General features: G+C 40.7%; 1 protein-coding gene across 1 annotated transcript in view; it reads left to right on the top strand.

Annotated features, from left to right (window-relative positions):
• Positions 1 to 27,328, top strand: part of LOC125893281 (proprotein convertase subtilisin/kexin type 4-like) — a 207,295-nt gene that overhangs the window by 124,708 nt on the left and 55,259 nt on the right. The window contains exons 12-13 of the mRNA XM_049583852.1: positions 280 to 383; positions 17,457 to 17,570. Of these exons, the coding sequence (XP_049439809.1) occupies positions 280 to 383; positions 17,457 to 17,570 (218 nt within the window). The remainder of the gene's footprint in view (positions 1 to 279; positions 384 to 17,456; positions 17,571 to 27,328) is intronic.

The raw sequence follows: 27,328 nt of genomic DNA, 5'->3' as shown, positions 1-27,328 counted from the left end.
ATCAGTGTGATATCACCTTTGTCTGCTGAGATGCCTGCCCTTTTCCACCTCGCATTAGGAGGTGGTAAGACTAGACCCAAGTTTTTTTTTAATTATCGTCACTGTAAAATTGTGTTGACATGTTCCTCTGCAAAGCTGTACTCTATCCCAAAACCCTCCCACAGGAAGCCGTTTCAGATGAGCAGTTAGAGAAAACACGTGCCTGTCTTTCACTCTATTTACTGACATGGCGTCTATATAGTTGTATCTTGTAACATGTTTGGATTGTTGTCTCTTTAGGTCTCTGTGACCAACATTGGTGGTGGCTGTGTCACACACTTTCCAGGAACATCCAGTGCTGCTCCAACCGCTGCTGGGATTCTGGCTCTTACGTTAGAAGTAAAGTGAGTGTCTCTCTGCACAGTCATACTGCACAATAGTTATACTACAACAATAACGGTGATACCTTATTGATTTTTGCTGGGACTCAGGGGCAAATTCACAGAGAATGGATCACACTATGAATCGCACATCACTTGCAACTGCTATCTTTCCTTTTTCAAGGTCCGATTCACAAAGGATATTGTTGTGCTGATAAGCAAACACAAACACACCCATAAAGTTTTGCAGCAATTTGCCCTTATTTGCATCTGATTGCAATTATCCAGGTGGCAAAGTATAAATGTTGCCTTTGAGCCAAAAGCAAAGCACGCAGAACACCAGCAGAGAGAATAAGAAAACTAGAATTGCGGGCTAAAGGGTCCTGACCAACGGGGTGCAGAGGCATCCTCAAAACTTCAGGCAAGGTATTTAAATGTGACGGAGAGAAGGCACATTTGGGGCAGTGCTGGGTGTGGCATCTCTTATGAATACACTTCAGTTACCACCAACTAGGCTTGGGCATTATCTATTTTTCATACCTTAATACCTTCCTGACATTTCACCGGGGTATATGGTATATGAAGTATTTGTATGGAGGAAAAAAAATGTAATGCCCCCACAGCCCCAGCAGCAGTTTCTGCACATTTCACAAAGTCTCTTAGCTTTTTTAGTCTAGTAAACTCACAAAATATCAAAAAAGTAAATATTATTTCAACTATTTTCCTTATTAAACTGAAACTGAAATCTACACATTTGTAATTCAAGTTTCTCTCTTTCAACAGACTAAGACGAGCTTAATTATCTTGTTAACCCGTCATGAAAAAACTCGACAGAAAGAAAAATAAAACTCACTGAAACTGTCCTAGGTAGTTGTCACTGTTTCAATAATCATCAAGTCTTGTTTGGTTAAAATAAACCCATAGTTCACTGAGAAAGATCTGAAAATGCTGTTTTTCCCTGCTGTCTCTCTCGGCCATCGCTGTCATCACAGTCCTGTAGCATTATCCCTACCACCCGTAATCAACATCTTTCTCAGCTCAACTGCCTGTTCCACCAGTAGAGAGTGACCTCTGGTGGCGCGTGCTGTGCACTACATTGCCTCATTCGTCATCTCTGTGTTAGTTAAATAGAAAGAGGACCGTCTGTATTTTTGACAAGACTGAAAATCATACCATAGGGATTTTAAATCTCTGGTATACTGTAATGCCAATTAAGCCTACCACTAACTCTCTGAAGATGCTAATAATTTTACTGAAACTGTGTGTGGCTAGCGCTGATCTTTGGGAATTGGACCGTTTTCACATCAGGTCTCATTTGCAGAGAAAAGGGGAAATTTTGGGCTGAATATTTGCACATTATCAAATTCAAGTATGTGAAAATAGCTAAGGAGCACGGAGACACTGTTTTTGACGTGGTGCATTTCACCCTTTCTGAGTGTTTTTAGAATTACACCGTTTTTTATTTTTGCTGATTCTGTGGCCACAAAAGCCACACAATCCTTTTGTGAATTTGTCCCTCAGTGTGTTGCCCAAGGACACTTCAGCAGTGTGTAAGCTTACTGTCTGAGGGGCTTCAGTCCACAGTACTGATGCATTTACTTTGATTTTTTGTCATGGTTGTGATTGATGATTGATTGACTCTATTCTCTGCCAGTGGAGCTGTCAGTGTTATTTGTTCTCATATTTAAGACCACATTCCCCATTTCCCCCCCTGTGCTTTCTTCTACAGAAATTATTTTCATCCATGTCCCTCCTTAACACCTCGTCTTTGTCTTTTCTGAAGAAGACGGCTTTGTTAGTCAGTTCAAGTCATTCGCCCATCAGCCCCTCTCTGCCTTCTGATACACTGATTACAGAACTTGTCATTTAATCTATTTTTAATTAATTATTTGTGCGATTATCAATTAATTGTTTGTGTAATGTATCCTGGAGACCTATGAGATGTCTTCAATTGTTGTGTCCAGCTGACAGTCCTAAAAAGACAATTGAGACAGAGACAGTGTTTCCTAATACTGCTTTAAACAATTACTAATAGCAAATTATTAAAGATTAATTTTCTGTCATTTCAGCACTGAAAGAAACTGTTGAAAGAATTTTATATTAGAATTCTGCACCTTGCCCATTTGAGCTGCACCTCATCTCTCCTCCCCGTTTCTCCTTCTCTCTATTTGTTTTCTTACTCCCTCCTTTGATGTAGATCATCTTTAGCTCTAGCCCCTTCTTTCTGTGTCTGTCTAAATCTGCAAATATATCTCTTTTCTCTTTTTTTCCTTCTCTCCCTCCTTTGTCTCGTCTGCCACTTCCTACCATTTCCCAAGCCCCCCCTTTTTTTTCTTCATCCCTCTTAACTCGCCAGCTGTCGGTGTGGCCTCGGGCCTGGTGTTTTGTGGCGGTATCAGCAGCGTCTACGCCTCCTTCATGTTATGGATGGTACTAGAGGCCGGCTTTACTGCTCCAGCTGTCATGCCACAGCGCCTCAGTCTCAGTCGCTTGGCTGTAAAATGGAGCGCGGGTCCCCTGGGCAAGGCGACTCCCAGGACATTACTGTTAAAGGCTTTGTCGTGACCCGCTGCTACTGACTAAACTATATATCACCTCTCTGGCTCAGATCGGCAGCATTCTGCTCACGTCTTTATGGAGCTGGCTTCTCTCTCTCTCCGTCTGTATATCTTTCTGGGTCTGTCTCTCTCTCTCTTTCTCCTTTTCTCACACTTGCTCATTCTGTGTCTCACTCTTTCTCCCCACATTTCACACAAACACACTCACTCATATATTCTGCCATACTCTCTCGCTCACCCATGCAAACCTGGAGTTTTTCTTTTTCTCTGATCCCCATTCATCAGAAACAAACTGCCTCATATATCCCTAAGCCCCTAAACACACACACATATATATATGTATACAGACATGACAGTACATTAAATACATATCTTTGGGATTACAGATTTTAATCCCTCTGTCAATCACTTCATTATCTCCACCTCCATTTCCTCTTCATGCAACTGTACTCTTAAGCTTTTCTTGTGTCTTGTGAGAAACACTAAACTTTTCTTGCAATCTTTTCCTTTATCTTTGTTAATTTATCAAAAATGCAAGCAAATTGGGAAATTGCACTTCCTAGATGTTATGACATTGCACAGTTTGGGAACAGCTGATATTGCAGCATATAGGTTTGATACAAAATGAGCGTACAGTGTGATGTTGTCAGTGTTGTAGGGCTGGGGATATTGTTACCTCCGCCAAGGAGGTTATGTTTTCGCTGGCATTTGTGTGTTTGTTTGTCTGAAAAATAGCTCAAAAAGTTCTGATCAGATTTTGATGAAAGGTTGATAATGGCACAAGGAACAGATGATAATGATTTTGGTGGTGATTGGTTGAAGCAAAGTGGGTAAAATAATAAAATAGCGGGAAATCCGAGCTGCTTGGCGGAGGTCTGCGCTCTCCGAGTGCTCTAGTTTATTAATAATATCTCAATATTTTTGGGCAGTGCCGCAATATTCAATATGTATCTTGATATTTTTACAATTCTGCCTCAGAATGGCTGAATATTGTTGGAGTGATGCTCTGAGGTGGTGAACTGTCATTTTGAAATCACATTGGTCTTTCGAAATTATGTTTGACTAGTTATTTACACAACTGAAATTCAGTGTTTCTCTGAGATTGAGTTTGCAAGCAGTAGTTGCTTGTTTTAATTATCATGTAGTTTATTTATTGATTGACTGATTTATTCATTATTGACAGACTGACTGACTTGTTGAATGAATGTGAGATTGACTATTATGCTCACAAGATAGGTCGCTTTTATTCTGAAGTCAGTTCTTACACATTTTAGCATATAGCCTACATGTACTTCGAAACAGCTCCTCCACCGAGCTGGTAGCAATTTTGCTTTAAGCCATGTTTATTGCTGCTGTGCATAACAGTATGACATCATTATGTTAACGAGTTGGAATATTGCAGCCATCACAATATGATTTTTTTTTTTTTTAATCATATTGTCAACAATAGAGTGCTGCAATTGATTTTTTTTTTTAAGCCAACGTGGAAGTTAACATTGCCCTGGTTCCCTCAACAAAAAGCCGATGGGATTTTTTCGTTGTATTTTGGATTATTGTGGAAAATAAGCTCTATGGCAAACACGAGTTTATGATACTTAACACATTTTGTTCAGCAAGATGATCTTCTCAAATAAACACCACTTTTTCAATCTTACATGCCAGAATCAAAAAGCTAACGTTAGGCTATAAACAAACTACGCCACTGTCGCTTCAACGTTGCCACCACAAAGAGGCTGTAAAGCCGTGTTCAGCATGATGACGTTCTGTCGTCTCATTTAGCCACTAGCTACCTGTCTTTTGTAGGGCACGTGAAGGCTTCAGAATTTAGGAGTGGGATATTTACTGATGTATTTTATATTGTAGAGCAAAACATGAACGCCTCTTAAGTTTGTGTTAATCACAGACCATATGTCAGGCATCTAACCAAAAACCCATTGATTTCAAGACGAGGGAACCGGGAGTGGTAAAATGCTAACTCATTTCTGAGTTGTAGGACTCATTTCTGCGCCACTCTATGCTATGGCACACCCCTGCTATGTTATCCGAGTACCCTCCAGTGTTTTGCTGCCCTGACAGTGTCAGGGTGTCACTGTCTATCTGTCTCTCTGACACTGTGTTGGCCTGTCTGTCTGTGTTTCCATCTGTCTCCGTCCATCCGTCTTGACGCCTGTCCAACAAACCATCAGAGTAAATCAATTCTTCGCTCGTCCCATTTGTCAGTCTTTCTGTCTCTGACTGTTTGTTTGTTCACTTTATCACTGTGTCAGCCTCTCTGTCACTTTATTCTTCTTTCATCTATTCATTCATCCAGTCTGTCCATTTGGAGCTCAACATTTGGTTTCACTGTGATTCCACCACATGTTCTGGGATGTTGACACCTGCAGGTGTCCATTTTCTCTCAACCCTTTCCTGCTTATACTGAGTTCATTTGGGCTGTCTGAAAAGATGGATTGTCTCCTCCTTAGCCCCAGTTTGCCCTGTGCTGCCAGGTGAACCATTTTGGGTAAGACTTTTATTCAGTCACACAGCACCCATATATTAATAATCCTTTAATCTCTTTTAAACTTTTAGCCAATTTAGCCATTTCGTGACATGAGACATCATCCACTCTTAGTCTGGTACTCCAAGGTAGCTCCCATTGCCTTTGTCAATACAGGTTGTTAATGGATTTTAGTCAATAGATTCCAGATTCTTAAAATAAATAAAATATGACTGATTAATCATATAAATCAGTGGTTTACATTTAGACCGCATGCATACAAGTACAAACTGCCTAATTAAGGTAATTCTCATTCTCAAAGTATCTACAGAATATGACAGTTTTACCTTGGAGTTATCAACAGCATAAAAGTCATATAGTTTATCTAATTTAACTAAAATTTTCTGTCAACATTGATTTACTTCCCTTCTCCCACTTTCTCCGCTACTGCCTGTGTGCACTAAATGAATAAGAGGAATAATGTATATAACATTCTCTGTGGGGAGTTAAGGAGTAATCAGCCAGTGATCTCAGTGGGGAGAGTACACGGAAAAGTGAATCCATTCTCTCTAATTGGTCTCAACTCAAACGCTCTGCCAGACACACACACACACTCGTCCTCAGTGAGGGCGTCTCCTGTACTAATGTTTTTCATTTGAAATGCACTGAAAGTCACTGGCATGCATGACCTCTGACAAAAACATACAGAGCGTGGCTACATGCCTTATATGTGATGATACTGATACATCACTGTGAAACTCATTTTTAACCGTGCCTTTTTACATCAGCTGATAAAGCCCCTGTGTAATGTAGGATTCAACAGGTTTCTTTTGTTCTGTAGGTTTCTGACAGTTCTCTGCTCAGTCTTAGTTTGCTATATTGAACCAATCTTCCAACAAAGAAACTCTCATTTTTACAACTTTAGCCCAGCTGCAACCGGGCTCCCAAGAATTACTTAGTAGCTATTAAATAATTCAACACTTCAATATAAGCTATTCATTTAACTCCTTAAAGTCAAGCTGTATGCCAGAGCAGCATATTTTTAAGTAACTGGAAAATATGATCAACTATAGACATCATCAAAACTACAAAACATGTATGAATATTGTGCCAGTATTGGGGTGGGGTGCATAGGCAATAAACACACTCAACAATATACAGGATACAATATTTGTGCACAAGTTATATGCTGACACACATGCACAGGGATTTATATTTGAACACATACATACTCATTCATTTGTCCGCTATAAGCACATGGTGCTGGACTAGTCATAGAGACACACACACACACAGAAATATACACACACTGAAATATACACACACATAAACACAGGCATTAAGATCCAAACCGTCCATCACAGAAACACACACACATGGGTGCTTGTGTACACATGTACTCATTAACCACAGGAATCAGGGCTACGCCGGTGGAGTGTATTTAAAGGAGATTGCAGGCATGCAGTTATTGGACTTGGCCTAATTGATAAACCCATTAGTAACACTTGTTCAGATAACATGGGAGGAATCTCAGTCTGCTCACAGTCACTCCAAATGGGTTCACTTAGGCTTAGAGTGCAGCACATTAAGAGAAGATTACAGAGTGATGCGGAGCGTCTTACCAGTCCATGCCTCGCTACTGCGAGATTAATAGAGACGAACTATGGACAGAGACGGAGAGAACACTGGACTCTGACTCTCCACAGGGTGGGGACAGTCTGTGTGTGTGTGTGTGTGTGTGTGTGTGTGTGAGTCTGCATGAGTGTTTGTATGTTTTTTTGTAACTGTGTGCATCTATATGTGTTTTTGTGCAGTTATGATGCAGTGGGTCATACACCACCTTATGAATATGTGTACATGCATGTGTGTGGGCACGTTTTTGCTTCCACTGTGTGTGTTTGTCTCTACATGTAGGCCTTTCTGTGCTTCTCTGTAAATGTACAACCATGTGTGTGTTGGTTTTTCTGCCTTTCAACTAAAGCTGCAGTGTGCCTCTGCAGAAGATTTTAACGCAAAGTGTCCAAGCAGAAGATGTGCCTCCTGGGATGAAACAGTGGGGTTTAAACTGCTGCTTGTCTTGTACCAACACATTATACCCTGCTGACTAACAAGCTTGACTGTTAGTGATATCTCCTTCAGTTTCTGTTAAAATAAAAAGAGATGAACAAGAAAATTGGACATGCTGAGCTTCAGTGAAGCAAGCATTAGGCAAAATGTAAATGCATCAATCTCTTCAGGCAGCAAATATGTCCATGATACACGATGGAGTGAAGACTATTACTGATGTTTGAGTCGAAGCTGATGATGGCTCATATTTGGTGCTACACCACATGTTTAAATCAGATCTTTTCAAGCCACAAAATTACAAATATTCAGAGATGAAGTGATCCAGCTTTTCTTCTCTGATATTTCCAACCTAAACTCAAGATACTGATCCAGTACCAGCTCTTTTCTTCAAAATGTGAAATCTATAAACCTCTCTGTGTCTAACTAATTAAGATCTGTGTGAGCTAACATGAGACAGTAACTTCAGGTCAGTACGTAACTTTAAGTAAAGACGCACGTAAGAATAAACATGTTTTAGGCTTGTACACATTTCATTTGCATTTTTTAAAGATTTATAAAATTGTGTCATTACAGTGCATCAACCTCATAACAAAGACACATCACATCCAACTTGTCGAACATGTGTAAGAAAATATCGATACACTTGAGTATTGGGCATCATGTTTTTTGATACTGTATTCAGTCTCAGAACACTATTGATTTTAAACTAATAATTTACATGCGAAGATTAATGGCTTTGGTTCATTTTGTGTTTTGTTTAAACTCCTGACAGCTACATAGCAAAGGTTGTAATCTATTTTCAGCCACATGACTCTTCCACTCCAACATAACAACATATCCCCAACCTAAACACAAAGAATGCAAGCCTGTAGAAGAGTCATAAAGGGCAAACTGCTAGCATTGATGGATTCCCTAAACTTAGATTTAAAAATCGCAGTATATGACCTTACAGTATCACAATATATTGAATTGTAACCACTGTATCATGATACGTATAGTATTGCCAGATTCTTACCAATACACAGCCCTTTGCCACACACTGTTCCTGCTGTATGACTCTGGGTGTTGGGGGCAGATAGAGACTTAAAGGCACTGTATGTCAGAATGTGGCCAAAATGGTTACTGCACTCAAATTCAAAATACTGCCGCAAGTTGTGTCCCACAAATTCAAAACATAAACATGATTTGCGGACTGTAAAAATGTTTTTTAAATGCAAATATTCTGGCTGTACTGTTGTTGTCGGTGAGATCAATATGTTATATTAACATTATTCCTTAGTCTCTGTGACATATTAGCATGATTTTACGACTATTTCCTTTAGATTTCTTACATATAGCTCCTATAACAAACAGCACTGAGTTTCAGCTCTACAAAAAGTCTTCTGTCATCTTAAAGGGCCAGTGTGTAAAATGGGTTGAAAACAGTGACATCAGTGGTCAAATTCTAGATTGCAGGGTTCACTCGCTCACCCCTCCCATCGGGTAAATGACGGTGGCCCCATAGGGTCAAAAAGCCTTGCGTACGAGTTTTTCAGGAGTAGGTCTATCTAGCGACGAGGTGAATGTTTATTTAGAAATCTAAGCCATGTTACGATATTGTAATGAATCCCTCACGAGCAGGAGACCAGAGGAGCGTTCGGGAAAAAGGCCCGTTTATTTGAGCACTCCAGAAACTCCGGTAACACTCCAGGGGGTAAAAGCGTAACAGACACACTTCATACACACATACTCGTTTACCAGACCAAGTGGGGACCCCCTCCCCCCTCTGCTCCACCAATCTCCAGCCTGCACACTGACTGACAGCGTAGCCGGTAAACAGAGCTCAGCTGTTTATTTAGCCTAGCAATATCTCCGGACTATAGTAGCTGCAATGGACGACTTTGAACGCGATTTTGAAGAGTTTCTTGTAGCGGACACAGACACAGAGCCATACCTGTTTGAGCCGGAGCATACAGATGAGGAACTCCATGTGTTTGATGCTGAGCGGGCGAGAAGAGAGGCTGAATGCACAGAATGGGATTCGGTGCTACTGCTACCATCGTTGGGGAGATATATCACCAGGAGGAAAAGCGCCACAGAGAGTGGATCACAAGGAGTGAAGTTGCGTCTTCTTTTCCTCGCAGATGACGGTTCGGGTTCATTCTCTCCTGTTGCATGGTAAGTGTGGTCCATTCGCAAACTTTATAACTAAAAAAACTTTTCACTACTCTCTATTGACGAACTACTAACACTCTCTGCTGTTTCCTCCTCCTTCTTGCTTCCTTCCGCTGTCTTCGTTGGTTCATTTATACACGCGAAAAGCGTTCTCTGGCTGGCTGGATTGTCCGCTCGGGCTGCCGTACATACGTGGCGGCACAAGATAGCGACCTCTCTAAAGCAAGGCCCTTGCTATATATATATATATATATATATATATATATATATATATAAAAGCATAATTATAAGGCTACGGAAACCAAACGAATTTTATTTTATAGCGATTATACACTTGTATAAACATATTAATGGGTAGAATATTCAGATTTAGATTCAGACTGACAATAAACCATGCCAAATATTACACACTGGCCCTTTAATTACATGTTGCTACACTTCTTCACCAAACAACTTTGCCTGTGCGTGACTCAGTGTTGGTTTTTCCAGACAAAAATCAAACTTCTAAACCATGTAGCTCCCACAGTAGTGTTTTTAAAAGATGTCTTAAAAAGTTTGTTACTTAGAAAATGTAATATTAGTCCTATTTCATGGATGGTCTATCAAGCTTTTACAAACAAAGTTTCAAAATAAATTCTGCACAAAAAGTGCAGGAAATATATATTAACTTATCAATTGAATCGATCAATCAATCAATCAATCAATCAATCAATCAATCAATTTTATTTATAAAGCCCAATATCACAAATCACAATTTGCCTCACAGAGCTTTACAGCATACGACATCCCTCTGAAAGCAGTTGAACAGTGGAACAGAAAATTGTATTTGATGTTGATTGGGGACGTGTGACCAATACCCTATGCACTTAATGAGGTTGGTGTAGGCACTGATCCCAATCTGATGACAATATCCTTCCAAGAAAAATGACAGTATCAGTAATTTAAATGACACAGCCCTTTAGGCTGAAGACTTATGACGTGAGCAAAGGAGGAAGTCAGGAACTCTGTCTGACGAACACTGGCCTGGCAAAAACCAAACAAAAACAAACAATCCATGTAGGGACTGTTGCTCTATAAGGTCTTTTTTTAGCCCTGTTTCACTCCAAAGTTGTCTAAATACGGCACTTAGGCAGTGACTTGCGGCGTCAGAAACTGACGAAAAAAAACGCGTCCTTTAACAATTGGCATGATATGCAGCTGTTTGCCGTTATAGTTTAACGCCACCCAGCAGCATCAGGGGGAAACGTGTCAGGACAAGGACAAAAGTTAAGGCGGCAAAAGTACAAGTGGGGTGGATGGGTCCAACAAACACGGGAGGTCACCTGAGAGAGCAGTGTTCGTGCCCTTTAAGATCATAAATATTATATATATTCTTTTTTTCCTTAACCTAACCACGTGCTTTTGTTGCCTAAACCCAAATGTCAATTTGCATTGTTGTACCGACATAATGCATTTATTTTGAAAAAGACTGTATGTAAATGTTACATTTCCTGTGAAAACGAAAGTGTATCTTGAAAGGAAGAGAACCTGACACAGTGTCACAGAATGTCAATAACCAATGCACCAAGGGTACCTTTCACAATGTATGTGTATGTTTTTTTGTTACCATGACCACAATTGCTCTTTAACACTTAACCACACAATTGTTATTGTAACCATGACGTTGAAGGTACCCTAGCCTTAATTAAGTTGTAATTTGAACCCAAACCATCCCTGACAACAATACACCAAACCTCAACCATAATGTTGTGAAATCAAAGGGCACATTTATTGTTCCGCAATGATTTTTAACACTTTTTTGGCTCTGAAAATGCTTTTATGTGTTGTTCTAAAGGGTAGTTGCAAACCAACTCATTCTCACTCTGACCTCATCATGTATCGACATTTGGTCATGGACTTGCCATGTAGACATATAACGTGCAAGGTACCCTGGTTGCTTTGGTTATTGATATTCTGGGATGCCATGTCAACTTCAGCCTAGACTCACAAGTCAGCCTTTAGACGCTTTGCTTAACTAAAGACTGATGTCTTTCTCCCTGATTTTGTGTTTAGATGGGCGGATACAATTTCAGAGTTTAAAAAAACTCCCTACATTGCAGAACCAATAGTAAATCCGCAGGGCGGTCCTTCAGTGGCTCGCTGAACTCTTGTGCTCGTAAACATAGTCCGACTAGAAACACGTGTAGTGGTACAAAATGGCTTTTGTCCTGCGTTAAAAGTTTTAAACAAAGTTGCTGTAAGTCCTTCATTTCCACAATCTTGTGGACTGAGCACACGTTTCACAAAGTGGAGTTAAATCTCTCAGCATTCATTTTCAAGCTCCTTGCAGACAAGAAAAGGGGGGGCGCACATTCCCGGGAGGGTGTGTCCTTTTCAAAAATGCAAGAGGCGTTGCTTTGTTGCTGGCCGTTTTCTCCGGTGTGTTAAACACACTTTAGAAAGGAGTGTCCCCAGACTATCAGAAGGCGGAGATCTCTGATTGTCTGGTGGCGAGACTAACTTCAGCCTGTCGCTTGCATTGTCTGTTTTCCGTTTTCACAGGAAACCATTTACAGTTTCTTTCAAAATAAACGCACTACATTGATACAATGCTGTGAATTGACTTTTTTCCACTTCAACAACAAACAAACACGTTTGGGTTTACACATCAAAAGCACATGGTTGGGCATGTAGTTGGGTTTTGGAGAAGAGAACAGGGTTTGGCTTTACAATGTTACGGGAAGCAAACACTGGCCTCCTGGGTGAAAGTCGGTAGTTGTTGGATTCCTTCTACAAACTGATAATACTTACAATGCTACAGTAATACTCTGATTCATACAGTAAGCATTGTAAGACAGAGAAATTGCGATATTCAGTCCAGTTGTCCCATTCTAATCACTTTGAAATAGTACTGATTAAGAATTAAATAAACGCGATCAAATCAGCAGAACCTTACACGAAACTAGAAGTAGATGACACTGACTGGATATGTGTTTTGCACAAGGCAATTACTGGAAAACTGCCTGATCCTATGTCACCCACTGTGATCTTTTGTTGCTTCTTACAGCATTTGCAAACATACAATATATTGTATTCAAAAGAATTATGTGGCTTGTACTCCCTGCAGAATTTCATTTTCAATGGTTGTTTACCAGACAAAAAACGTTGAGTGTGATGCTTCTAAATGATCAGGAGCTGACAGTGGTTTCCTCTGAGTCCTGATCTCTCTCTCTCTTTCTTCACCCCTCCATCTTTCTGTCCCCTCGATTGCCCATCTTTTGCGTTCTCTCCCCTGGGCTGGACACTTTGTCCTTGCGCTCCCCGTCTCCTCCTCCTTCTCCTCGTCCTCCTCCTCCTCTCTGCCTGGGCCTCGTGTGTGTGATAAATTATTCGTGGGCATGCTCTGAGGGCCCAGGGCTGCTCATTCCTGCACACAGAGGACTAGCATTGATCCGGCCTGTGGTTCAACTTAATTGGAAACCCAGTTACACCAGCTACAGACACACTCCGACACACACAAACACAGTGTGCACACACACAAATGTGCACGAACGTGCACTTTCAGACATGCCATCTACTGTAAAGCTGCATTAATACACACACATATGCACCATTGTACAGTAATACACCCGTGTATAGGTGCGAGGATATTACAAATGTCAACACAATTATACAACACACACACAGACACACGTAATCCCCACATGCATCCATGCATTGTGGAGTGTTACAGCATTAACATCTGCCTTAGTACCAGCTACAGTATGTATGTTTCATGATTTTACATTGCACATATATAAACTACACTCCATAATACAGTTGCATACACCTTTCCCTTTCACAGCTTCTGGATACACACACAAACACACACACGCTCCAACATTAAAAATTAGAAATTCACTGAAGTGCATGATCTGACACACAGGGACAAGTAGATAGACACAAACCTCTGCTTACACACGCACACGCACACACACACGCACACTTTATAGTCACTAAGCCTGCATTCTAAGCAGCACTAAAGAGGAGTAACAGTCCACAGTGGAGCAATATGGAGGCCCAGGGTTATCGATTGGACTGAGACACTGACTATCATACAGCTAATAGATTACATCAGACACATCGGAGCAGCCCAGTCAATGAGGCCTGATCCTATTAACTGGGGATTTGTAAACAGTTGTGTGCTCACTGTGACGGCTGCTGTGCTGCTTTGTGAGCCTTGGCGAGGGGAAGAAGGCTGTAAGGGTCCGGAGGAGGCTCATATATCATTGCGCTTTGCCCCAGCCCTGTGAGCTGCAGCTCAGTCGTGATCATGGGTGTGCTGGACAGCATGCTGTCGTTTGATTGTCTTTGAAACTGTGATGTCAGTTCTATTTCTTCTGTTGCTATTCTTTGGAGGTTTAAAGTTAAGTTGTAGTGTGTAGTGCTTCTTGCATGCATGACTTGAATGTTTGTCATATGTCAGTTTTCAGTTACTTTAGGTTTTGTTTATAAGTAACCTAACGGCCCCAGGAAGAAATCAGTCCAGTGTTTCTTAAAGTGTGTTTTATGTTTGACCTGACCAGCATTTAAAATAGCCCAATTGGGAAATCGATTCATTTTAAGTCTGCACAACTCTTTCACATTGACTTCACCTCAGGTAAACTTTGACTTGTGATTCACCGTAGCAGACCATCTTCACATCGCTGAACTTCGCACAGGTGTTACTAATACCATTAACGATGGCTGTGTTCTGTTAAAGTGTTCCAGTAAGCCATGACAGTGTGACAGTGAGGCAGAATGCAAAATACCAGGACCCTGAAACTGCTAAATGGAATTAAGCACACATGCTTCTCCTACTGTGACAAGCCAAAATGTCTCCCATTTAAAAGGCCCATTGAAAACTGAAGAGTCCAAAAATGGAAAAGCTATCATTTGCACCATCCACTTTTATATAACCCTCCACTGCTGGAGTACCTGCTCCACAAAAGAGCCATGGTTTGAGTTATCTTGAATAAACTCTGTTAACTTACTGTATTGCCTGTTCAGCCACCAAGATCACAAGCTTGAAGTTTGGAAAGCTACTGTAGCTGGCTCACAGTAGCATGTTCATGTCATATCCAGATAGAAACAAACCTTTTATTACAGCATAAGAAGACATAATCTGTTAACAGTGTGGGGTCCAGGCAAACTTGGGTTTTAAAGCTAACAACTACTGTATAAAAAGAATTTTTTTTTACAATAAAGAATAAATGGAAAGAGATTATTCAAACCTCTAGAAGAACAAGTTATAAACTTTGTACTTTTTAGGCTACTGTCTGCTGGTTAACTGAATTATCATAAAAAATTCAAATATGTTCACTCCAGTGCTGAATATAAAACTTACATGAAAGCATGTAGTCCTTTGGCTCAGATGGTGCAGTCGTGTTGGCAGTAGTGTGGGCTGCACATGTGATGCACTGTGCACGCAGAAGGTTGTAATTTTATTGAATTCCTGGTTAATGGGATGCTGGCAAATTATCTGTACATGTGACTAAAGAGTGTGTGGCTGAATGCAGTCCATGTAGTAGTTCAATTAACCCGTTTTTATATGCATCTTCTCCCATAATAAGTACATTACAAAATGTTTCTGTGTTGAAATTGTACTTGTATTTAACTTAACTTACGTTAAATTTTTTGCAGACATTTTTCTGCAACCCTAACATCAACTAACCCTGAAAATCATCTTCAATGATCCCTTGCTTTAGTCCGTATTCTTCCGCTTGAGCTGCATATCAGATTTCATAAATGGTGATTTTTGCTTTCTTGCAGCCAAACCAAAACCAACAGGAGGAGAGAACACATGGTCTAGCATTCATACAAAGAGGTAGTGCAAAGAAAAAAGTGCCACCTCTCTGTGAAAGAAACCTCACAAGTTAACAGCTCAGTTCATCTTAAGTCCATTACAGCATAAGCAATACTTCTGTCTAACCAGCACTATGGTGGATGCTGGTCGTGGGGTTTTCAGATTAATTTCGTGGCCTAAACCTATTCACATGTCCCTTCAGGGGCTGTGCAGCAAAGAGGAGTGAAAACATTGAGGGAGAGAGAGAGATAGCAGTGAACTGGGTTCTCAGCCAGCAGTGTGTTTTTAAGAGCAAAACGACTTTTCCAAAATAAATAGATCTGTGTCGCGGACTGCTAGGAGAGAGAAAAGCCCTCGGTTCAATAATTAATTCCCGAGTCGAGGGTTTTGGAGAGCCGCTGATTGGGCTGATTCTTTTTTTTTATTCTGTTATGATACAAAGGAGGCCGTTTGAAGTAATTTGTCCCAGAGAGAGCGGCTTGGAATACCATACATGCTTTGATTTAGCAAAGCAAATTTAATTTTGTTTGCTTTATGCAAACCAGCCGGGGCCGCGGGGGTTTCTCTGATTCCACCAGAGGGGTGATGGTGGTGGTGGTGCTGATGATGGAGGTGGGGGAGTGCACATAACAGAATCACGCTGCTGCCGCTAATATATAATACAGAACGCACACTCATACACACAGACGCATGCAGCGAGCAGCAACAGTTCAAAAGTACAAAGCCTATTCCCCCCCTACACACACACACACACACACACATATATACTCCAATCCCTTTGAAATCAAAGCTTAAAATAATTGTTTGTGCGTTGTGTTTTGTTTCATTCTATCCGTCTATTATTAGTGTTACTGGTATTATTCCTATCATGTTGTTTTAGCTGCCTGCTCTCGCTGCTTGCCGGGGTTTTGTTTTATGCTGCTAATGAAAGCTTCTCTCCTCGCTTTTGTTCTGCTTCGTTTTTTCCAATACGTGAATGGAATACATCTGTTTATATCTGTGCCTGATATTTCCTGAGATGTCTAACACTCAACAGCACAACAATGAAGAGGCTACTTGTGATTTAGTTGTTTCCAAGGCTTTTTCTTCACATCTTTGTGTAGACATAGGGTAAAACTACAAAGATATACCTTAACCTGGCTGAGAAGACATGCGTGATTTATTGCAGTTATGTCATTAACGATGGGAAAAATTAGGTCTAATTATGTGGCACACCTTTAATTACCTTCGTTCTGTTCTTCTGTACTGGAGACACCACTGTCCATGTACGGATGTTACACAAACAGTGGAGGAACTTCTTCTCAGAAAGAGAAAAGGCTATTCAGAATGGGTGGCCAAGCGGTTTTTCTTATACTCCATTCAACTCATTTTCTTAGGGAACAATAATGAGTGGATAAAGCAGAAAAACCCAATTTCCTTTATGCTTTTTATATCCTGAAAAAGCCCTCGTTGACGGCCCTTTGGTCTTTTGTTATAGAAAACTGAGCTAATATCCTCCAGCTCTCGGCGCAGTTTAAAGGTCTTAATTGGATTCCATTAGTATATTGCTTGACATGACACTTGAGTCCGCTCTATTAGAATTCCCCTGCCTGGGATTAAAAAGAAGACTTTTTCTGCATTCGACTCTCTAGGCTCTTTTGTTAAAGTCTCAAATATTCTTTGTTGGATTCACAGTTTTTTAGTGACACCATTATTAAAACCATAAGCTTGACTTAAACAGGTGCTTTTATGTCTAGAGGACCTGCTGTAAAAGGTATGGCAGTGTCTCACCGCAGCAGTTTATGTATCAATAAACCTACGCATTAATACAGTATGAGCATTACATTGGTGCCTGATAGAATGTGCTGTAAGCTCCATAAAACAGTCCTCCAGCCTCTTTCAACACGAGACTGGAGCCCATGTTGAGCTCCCTGCAGGTTTCTTTTCAGAATATCAAGCAGAGTTGAAGTGTTTCCTCTGTGGTATCAGTCGGTGTAGAACACGGGCCGAAGGAAGGGTGTATTTGATGATATTCTGTTTCATGTCTCTTGCCCCAGTCCCGAGCTGACGTGGAGGGATGTTCAGCATCTGATCGCTAAGACAGCAAAGATCCCCGACCCCAAAGAGCCTGGGTGGAGCATCAACGGAGCAGGATACCATGTTCACCATAGGTATTGTGACTCATCAATGCAAACATTTAATGGTTTTGAACACAAATGTGTTATTGCCATCAGGGTTACATTTAAGTCTAGCATACTACCAGCACTGACTCCCCTGGGGTAGAGCAGATGCCCCATGTACAAAGGCACTAACCTTGCCGCAGCGGCCGCAGTTTTGCTTCCGGTCCATGGCCCTTTGCTGCATATTATCCTGTCTTTCTCCCCCTTTCACACTTGATCTGTCCTATCCAAAAAATCACACCCCTTTACACCTTGCATTAAAATGCATTGCAGGTGATCAGATTGAACTCAGATAGTGCTTGACCACATGAAAATACAGGTGCAAATACACCCAAATATGTTGAGGAAGGATTGTGATCAGATCGTCCAAACACCTCCTGCAGGTGGTCAGGGATGCATTGTGGCCATATTGAACTTGGGTGTAAATGCCACTGCATTAGCGGTACCGGTTAGACTGTGTTTGGTTGTTTGAACTAGACAGATCATTGATCTCAATGTGGACACTGGGACACAGTTATAACACATGTACATATAATCAGGTTAAATCATATCTAGATACAATTTGCATGCAAGACTCATTTTAATGCAAGGTGTAAAGGGGGTCATTCTGCCCACTTTTTAAATGAGGCTTCTTTGTAAATGGATGTAATAATCATTTAATTTACATATCAGTAGCTTTGTTCTTTATAAAAAGTGAACTACCATGCTTGGCTGAAACCCTTGATTACTTGTTGCTATGGCTGTCTAGCAACATGTGCCAATCAGGTTTGGTTGTGTCTCTTTAAAGCAGTAGTTCTAATATTTTGGCGAGGATGCTTATTTGCTTTTTTTTTTGCCAAGAGTTACTTTAGATAAGAATATTGGTTTCAGCCTTTACAGTAAATATAAAGCTACAGCAGCTGCTTAGCTTAGCTTAGCCTAGCTTAGCATAAGGACTGGCAAACGGGTAAAACAGCTGGACTGGCTCTGTCCAAAAGTGACAAAATCAACCTGCCAGCACCTCTAATAATTGTTATATATTATATGTTTAATCCATATAAAAACCAAAGTGTAAAAATGACAAGTTGTGGTTTTACGGTTATTTATGTGCCAGATTATTTTCTTGGCCAGGAGCAGTAACTTCCTGACCACAGTCAGGTTGCCAGGCAACCAGTGAAGACTTCAGGAAGTTACTGCTCCCTGCCAAGAAATAGTCTGGCACATAACCCCCTGTAAAGCCATAGTATGCCAGGCTAGCTGCACTCTCCTTGTTCCAGTCTTTTTGCTAAGCTAAGCAACCTTCTTATCTGTAACTCTTGTCATTAACAAGTTACTGGATCACACTAACTGATTTATGGTGACTCTTAACTATTGTTCTTTCAGACCAAGTATCAGATCAACAACCTCTAAAAAAGGGGATATTATCTAGTAGGTGATACTAAGAATGATACAGAAAGCTGCACCAGTGTTGTATGTTGCATGACACAGCTGTGAGTGTGAACATATTTCCACGTCTGTGTAATATGTCAAAGACCCCCTAAAGATATTTCCACATATGGGCAGATGTATGATTGAATAGTTAAACTGTGTATGGTTGTGGTTATGAAATGTATGATTACAGTAATTATCCCTATATGGTCTCTAACTGCGATAATTTCAGGTAAATTAAATGGCGTAAAATTCATTTATTCCTGCATAAACCATAGTAAGTGGCCTGAAGGTTTCTTTTTGAGCCTCTGTGACATAGAACTGCTTTTAAGATAATATATTTAATTTAAAGTAAGGTTTAGCTGCAAGTCATAGATTTATGTATTAAACTCAGGTGTTACTTATTACAAGTGTACTCTCGTAAATGGTCCACGATGGATCACGCAATGTCCGCTTCCACTTGTTCACTGCTGTATTTGACACATGCACACACACCACTTTAATGTGCACACACACCTACACGCTCTCCTCATATAAAGCGCTTCAACCACAAAAAGCAGCTGTTTTATGACAGTTGAGACAGGTGATCTTGTCCAGGGAGGAGTGTCATTGTAATCCTCTAATGTTATTATCACACCCACGGCGTGTCTGAGTGTCCGTACCTGCTCTGATTTATATAGACAGAGGCTGGAGGAAATGGAGCTTCTCCCGCTGACTGTATGAAGCATGAATCTAAGAGGGAGAGAGAGAGTGAGCCCCATGCTCCTCCAGACATCGTATAAGCGCTTTTACAATGCTTTTACAATGCTTTTACAATGTCAGCCGGGCGATGACATATCGGTAATCAGTCATAGCGTTTGTGATGTTTTTCCTCTACTCTGTCTCACTCACCTTAGAATTTCTTCTCCTCGCGCTGGCTCTAACTCACTGCCCTCACCTCTCTTTGTAGTTTCTTTTCCCATCCTTCCTCTCCCCTTCTTTTCCCTTTTCTGGCTATTATTCCCTCTCACTGCCTTCCTGTTCCTCTCTTCCATCCCCTCTTTCGCAGCATGTCGTGTCATAAAATAGATTGTAATTACTGTGTTGCTGTGAGAAGAATGGATTAATTAAAATATAATGATGCCGATCACACCAGCGGGCGTCTGTTGAAATCTGTCCATTTAGGGGCTGCGGCTGAGGACTTGTAATGCCCAGATCATACTGCAGCGGCCACGCTAATTATGAAGAATGGTTTATTGCATGGGGAAGGACGGCTGAACTAGACAGTGCAATGAGCACAGGGTCACTTAGCATCAATGAGGTTGTTACGATACATTAAAGATTAGATGTGATATCTGTAATGAGAGGATCCGTGTTTAAGAAAATTGAAGATAACACTGAATGCCTTTAGGTTATAGTGAGGAGTTAGTGACCCTTTCTTTGGATTCTGTAGGTGTATACTGTGTGAGTGTAGGCCGTTGTTTATCAGAAAAAAATTGAGAAGGGAACAAAAGTTGGCATTAGCAGTTATAACCAACATTGCGAAATAGGCAAAAAAGAAATTCAAATTTCATCAAGAGAAAACTGAGAAAAGACAAACCCCAGTGCTGATAATTATTTTAACCACAGTGCAAAAGCAGCACTGAAATGATTTATTAAAACTATGATTATAACTTTTGTTGTGCAGCATTAAGGCTGGTTATCCGTATTCCATACTCAATAATTCTAAGGTATTAACCAAAATAATCCAGTACCAAGTTGTACCAACTTCTCAACTCAGACAATACCTGCTTCTTTTGGATCCCAGATCTAGAAAAGAAGACTATTTGTGTGGTTTTTCCCACAGGCTTCAGCGTGTGATTGGCCACTACTGCAGCAACTACAACCCATACAGTCTGTTGTGGTGAAATCAAGAGTGGTGTATTTGAGTTGGCAGTTCAGACTGCTGAAATGCCACCAAAGCATTGGAAAGTATGGCTATACTACACGCCTGTGGCGTCTGGTGGCATTTTACACAACTGAATGCGTCCATTCACGTGATAGGTATCAGAAAGAAGTATCAAATAAAGTTCTCTATTCATATTGGTATCACTTTCAGGGCACTCGTATTGGTACTGGTAAAGAGTGTGCCAGTAAACCCGGAACTCCGTTAGCGCTTTTAGCACTTCCGGTTCTCTCGTCTAAAAGTCAATACGTTTTTTGAATGGGATTTTGGTAAAATGCCTCAAATAAGGTCTGGGGATAACAAAAGCTTAAGCGAGTTTCAAGTTTTGTTCTACGAGATAAAACACGTCAGTAAATACCCTACTTGTGAATTTTGAAGCTTTTACGTGTCATAAAAAAGGCGGTTGCTAACAAGTTGCTCAATATGACTACAAGCCCTGTCGGGGACATTAACGTCATCACCCCCGAACAGGCAAGAGTGCTGGCAGTCCACCATTACAGCTTCTTATTTAGCTTAAACAGTCCGATTTCCCCGTTATACAATGTTTTTAAAATAAAGCGGCCGAAATCAGTTGAAAGCTTATGGCGGTGACATCAAGAGTCATGCGACCGTGGAGTAGTCATGTAGTCCGTTAAAGCCTAACGTTAGCTTTTTACTTCTGGCAATCGCATTTAAGCTTCAAATGTGGTATGAAAGGTGTTCATATGTGAAGATTATCTCGGTGAACAAAACCTGTAAGTATCATAAACTTGTGTTAGCCACAGAGCTTATTTTCTGACATAATCCAAAACGCAGTGCAAAAATCACATTCACTTTCTCTTCCGGGAACCAGCGCGATGCTAGGGTTTTGACGTCAGCCCTGGCACACTCTATTGTAACTTTTTAAGCGATACCCAGCCCTTTATAGCAGCCACTGTTACGGTGAAATGGGCCAGTGCACTGCAACCTAATAAACACATGCAAATAGGTGATCACAGTTAATTAAGAAACACCTTAACCTGTTTAAACACATACGTAAAGAAACATGCTGTTCATAAAGCAAAAGCCTGCTGCATGAAAAGAAAAGGTGCAAGTCCGCAAGGAATATTTGAACAAAGGTAAAACACAGTAGAGGTTTCTGTTGGATGCTAAAACCTAGAAACTAGTAACTAATGCCAGGTGTATATGTCCAGTAATACACTATCAGAAACTAAACATTGTGAGCTTCAATCATTATTTACAAGTGGTTAATGCATTCAACAGTTTTTTTTGTGTCCCCTGGAAACCTCTATTGTCTTGCCTTTGCCTTGGAGCAGTTCTTTACTTGCAGCATGTTTTGTAATGCTGTATATGGATAATTAAAATGAGATGCATTTCTTTATTTACTTGTGTTTTATCTATTTGTGTGTTTTTGTAAGTTGTGATGCATTAGGCTCTTCTAGCCACTGTACCCTGTGGCCTAAGTGAGCATTGCAAGGGAAAGGTGTAGTGTATGTCCCAGCTTCAACACACATCAGCTCACTAGAAAAGCAGCAGTTTTATCACGTGCTCCATAGATCGTGGCTACTGTACCTCGACTTTTTCCTCTGACCATATGACATGTCCTGTATGTGCTATTGGTGTCAGTTAATGCCTTCAAATATGCACCGCTCCACAAGTTGGCTGGTGTGCTACTGTGATACCTGAACAAGAGAGACTGTTGCAGCAAAAGCCCAGAGTGTATTGAATTGAGCGACAGCATTTTATTGCCTATGAATTAAAATGTACATTTGTAAGAGGAAGAATGTGTATGCCTTCTTTCAAAAGTTACATAGTCTTGCTTTTAATAAGGAAAATCAATGCAGAACCTCTTTAAAAGTTCCATAGGGAGCATGTGCGGATTGAGGACAGATGGTTGCAGTGAAAGAAGCAGTTGCGTGGCTTTGTAAAAGCTGAAGGAAAAATAGCTGCCTTATAGATGTTGGCTGAGTTGGCATTGATGTGTGTGAATGTATGTTTATGTCTGTGTGTGTTTGGGGATTTAGGGGGGTTGTTGGATGGGTGGAAGAGGTCGCCTGCATCCCAGAGTTCCCATCTGTTTGACCTCCATATAGACTGGGAGCTTTAGAAACTCTGATGTTGGGGAGCGACCCCCCTCGTCCCCAAGCCCCCCCTTCACCCTCAGCTCCCACCGCCATGATGACAATAAACATGTCAGCCGCCACACGCCAGAGCAATCTGCAATCAGATTTACTGTGCATGAAATATGGTGGTGCTTTTATTGGTCCAAAGACTTGTCACTCATAATTTATAGGCTGTTGCCAGGCCGGCTGTGATGTCAGCGAGCTCCCAGCACCCTCAGGAGAATCAGAAGGGAGAGAGTGAAAGAGATAGGGGTGAGGGGTGGTGGTTGGGTGGGGGTTTAGAGATATAAGAGGACAGAAAATTTGTGTGTGAGAGAGGAGGGAAAGGGAATGCGGGGGAGAAAAGGTGATGGAGATGGGTGAAAAGAGGGGAAAAAATAACCAGCATCTATCCTGTTCCTCTCCGCGCTGAGTTTATCAGGTTGAGGGAGCGAAAGTGTCAGTTTTTTCCAGGGGCCTGTACAAATGGATCCCCCCCCTCCTCTCCTCTCCTCCAGCAATGCTTGCTATCCTTTGAACACTGACACCTATTGATCACATGGTTGACGGAGGAAAAAAAAAATAATCTGCAATTCACATCTCCACTTGAAGCCTCCCTGACCCAGAAATAGAAAGTGGAGAGTCTGGTGTTAGCGGCTTGTACCGGAGGGATGACGTATGGAGAAGAAGCAGAATGTCCAAACAGGCTTAATTTCATTTAATCTCTTCTGATAGCATAGGTGAAACTACAGTAATTATCCTGTGGGAGATTTAGATAGAAAATAACAGCGGCGGAATAGATCAAAGAAACGCTGCCCTCTCTGCAAAGACAAAGTGAATATCAAGGAGAATGCATGAGTGGTAAAACGGTATCTTACCAAAAGAGAAAAAAACTTGTATGGCATTAAAGAATTAGATAAGATTCAATCCCTCTTTTGAAAAATGATACTCTGTTCACAGAGAACTATTAGAGTGTTTACATTTGCGGCATTTTGTTCCATATCAAAATAATTAATTGCCTCCATTTTCAAATTAAAAGTACATTACAACACAATTAAGGATGCAAATGAGTCTGGGCCTGTCGCAAGGAGCCAGAAAAAGTGAAAGAGTGACTGCGTTGATGTATGAGAGTTTGCGTGTTTTTTTGTGTATTAGGTGTGTCGCAATGGATCATTGTGCACGAGTGTGTGTGTTTGTGTATTTGAAAAAAAAGTGTCTTGCTGCCTTTGCTGAAGAGAAAGACTCAGTGTTGAAATTACATCAGCATAGGGGAATAAATCAGAGCTCTGCAGTAATAAACAACAGAGTAATTAGGTCACTCTTCTCTCGGTAACTGATCGACCAGAGGAGCAGATACTATGTTATTCCTATTGTGTTAAAGGCTTCTGTCACTGGTTTGAAAAAAATCACCCAACATAAACACAACACACACTTTTACACACATTTCTCTATCCCTGCCTCCTTTCCAGGGGCTCTGACCTCCAACGAGCCTGTTCTGTGAAAGATGTCTACATCGCGCCAGAAACCGGGGACAGTAAAACATAATTTTGTCATAACCTTCCCTCTTTGGAGGGAAAACAGATATAAAAGTATATAGCCTGTGGTTTACTGCGAGTCCCCCTCACCCAGCCTGGCAGCAGCACGCAGGGCTGATGGATGCCGGGCGTCGGCCGACTTTTAATTGCTCGTAAATTTTTGATCCAGGGAAAACGCCACGTTCTCCTTGTCCCCCGGCGACATGGGTGACGGAGCCGCTCAGGAGGGAATAAAAGAGCCTCAGTGAGGAACACAGAGAAGATGGGAGCTAGAGGAAGAGGGATACACAGAGACACACTACAAAAAGATACAGGCACATACCAGCAGGTGCTTCATAGGATGTAGAAGACTCTGTGAGTGCATTAAGGATCTTTATCTAGTATCAGTATGATCCACTTTGATATGGTTCGTCTTTGAGAATGTCTACATCAATGAAAAGCAGTAACACCTTTCATGAATATTTGTTTATCCATATAAATCATCATGATTCTAATGCCAACCCTGTCTCCTAGATATAATTGTTATATACCGCTAATTTGCAACAGCAAATATGTTTTACAGATGCAAAGTGAAGATACAAAACAGACAAGAAATATTGATGCTGACCTCATCGATAAAATGTTAACTGAGAGCGTATCTCATTTGTTATTTTTTACAGCACCTCATGGTGAAACGAAATTTTTTTGGAACAAGGTCGATTTTACTGAGCTTTCACAACTTGAATGAAGGCACCAACCAATCATATTGAACGCATCTTTGAAGATTATAAAATACTGAGGCTCTGTTGTCACGTAATCCAAACAAAGACAAAAAATGTATCACTCCTATCACATATTCACTCCTTCCCTTTCACAATAAAAGCCCAATGTACTATGCATACGGTGTATAAGTTACCAGAGGGAACTCAATCTCAATCTGAGGATTTCAGTAAAAGGAAACTAAATAAAATAGTTGTCAGTAGCTTAGGTTATACAACAACTTACCTCAGACAGGCTGCCAGGTGCTGCTCTGGGTCAATAGGATAGTGTTTCAAATTTGCATCACTGCTAGTGAATCTGTTCACATCACAACCTTTAACTGAATTAGTGTTGCAACTGTCCCAAGTCCACATTGCTGCCTGTATGGACAGTTTTGATGCAGAATATTCGAAGGCGAGTATCGTGTTGTTTATTTATCATGCCCCTGGTGTGTAAAGACCTTTAAGGAGCCACAGGATGTTTTTCAAATGCTGCTGTTAAAAACATATTATGTGGAGATGACCAAAGGTGTGTTGAGACTTAACACAAACAGAAAATTAGAGGGATATAAAAATATATAAAATCAATGTTAAGAAAATAATAGACCCAAACAAATAGTGTCTGCAGGGCAGCATCATATCTGTGTGAGTTAAATGTGGGTTTTTACCATGGTTTAAAACTGAAAATTCCAGTTTTCTCATTCATTTCAATGACGTTGCTGTAATGTCTCATCAGGGGCCTTGACTGAGAGAGCGTTTTAGCGAAAAAAAAAAAAAACAGGGTTGACCAGTAAAAAAGTTTAACCTGGTTCAATTTTTGCATGATACAGTGTCATCCAGCAATGGTGCCCAATCAAATATGTGAATGGCACATTCCTGCTAGATTACTTAATAACATGAACAAGGTAATTCATGAATGTCTCAACAGAGGTTAAAGTGACAGTCATCATGGTAACATTTTGTGGTTCAAAAATGTTTAACACACTCCAGTGTTTGGGTGTCCAAGGATCTTAAAAAGTAATGGATACATTAATCAAAGTGGACTTCCAAAATCATTTTTCATCTTCTCTTCATAACATAGCAACAAGACTACGCCAACACAATATCTTGCATTTCTTTAACACCTGTTTATCCCAAAACCTGTGTGACTCAAAAAGCAACATTAAAACAGTGGTGGTCTGAGGACAACATAGTAAACTGAATATTGTTTTTAGACTGTTGTCTGGACAGGATGTTTTTTACTCTTAATAGTTAAAATAATCAGTTGTTGCAGCCCTAGTTCAGTCTGAACACATATACAGAGTATAAGTGCTTACAAGTGGCCCTTAGAGGGTGTACTGGTTGTTATTGTCCACCCTACTCAACTAAAATAATTTGAGCAATCCACTAACTGAATGAAACTCCCATCTTACCATCTCACTGGCAGTGCTAAAATGTTAGTCTCAGTATGGACCATCAAGAACACATATTAGTTGACCTCTATTATTTTCCCATAAAGATATACCAAGAATTGTGCAGCTATAAGATATAGATAGCCTTTTTAATTTTTGAATATCAAGAGGTATCGTCAAAGGAAAAAAAACATTTTATTCCTTTATTCCATTACTACTGTAGAGACTCACTGCACAAATTGTCTGTGTCAAGCACTTACTGAGGCTGCAGAAATTAAAGAACCTCTATCTTAAAGGGACCACTAACAAGGTGAAGATGTGAGGTGCAGTGGCCTGCATTTGCATATACAGCTCTCGTTCTCTTCTTTTACTGTGGAACAGTCCTTTAAGTGCCCGCACAGCGTTGACAGTAATGGAGATGAGATTGAAAAATGGGGTTTAAAAACCGTCTCTGCAGACTTGTGACTGTTGCCAAGCCTAACAGATGCTCATCTGATCAATTTCTTACCCCGTTTGTCTTCCTCCTGAGATGAAAGTAGAGGAGATAAATATAGGTTTATCCCACCATTTGCTTGTTCATTGCAGTAAGGTCCGACATCCTGCCGAGGATTTTGATTATTTCCTTCTAGTGTGTCAGATGCGGTCTAGCCTCAGATCTCTATCACTACTCTTTC

Source organism: Epinephelus fuscoguttatus, linkage group LG8, assembly GCF_011397635.1.
Source record: "Epinephelus fuscoguttatus linkage group LG8, E.fuscoguttatus.final_Chr_v1".
Classification (NCBI taxonomy): Eukaryota; Metazoa; Chordata; class Actinopteri; order Perciformes; family Serranidae; genus Epinephelus; species Epinephelus fuscoguttatus.
This window is presented reverse-complemented; position numbering and strand designations above follow the sequence as displayed.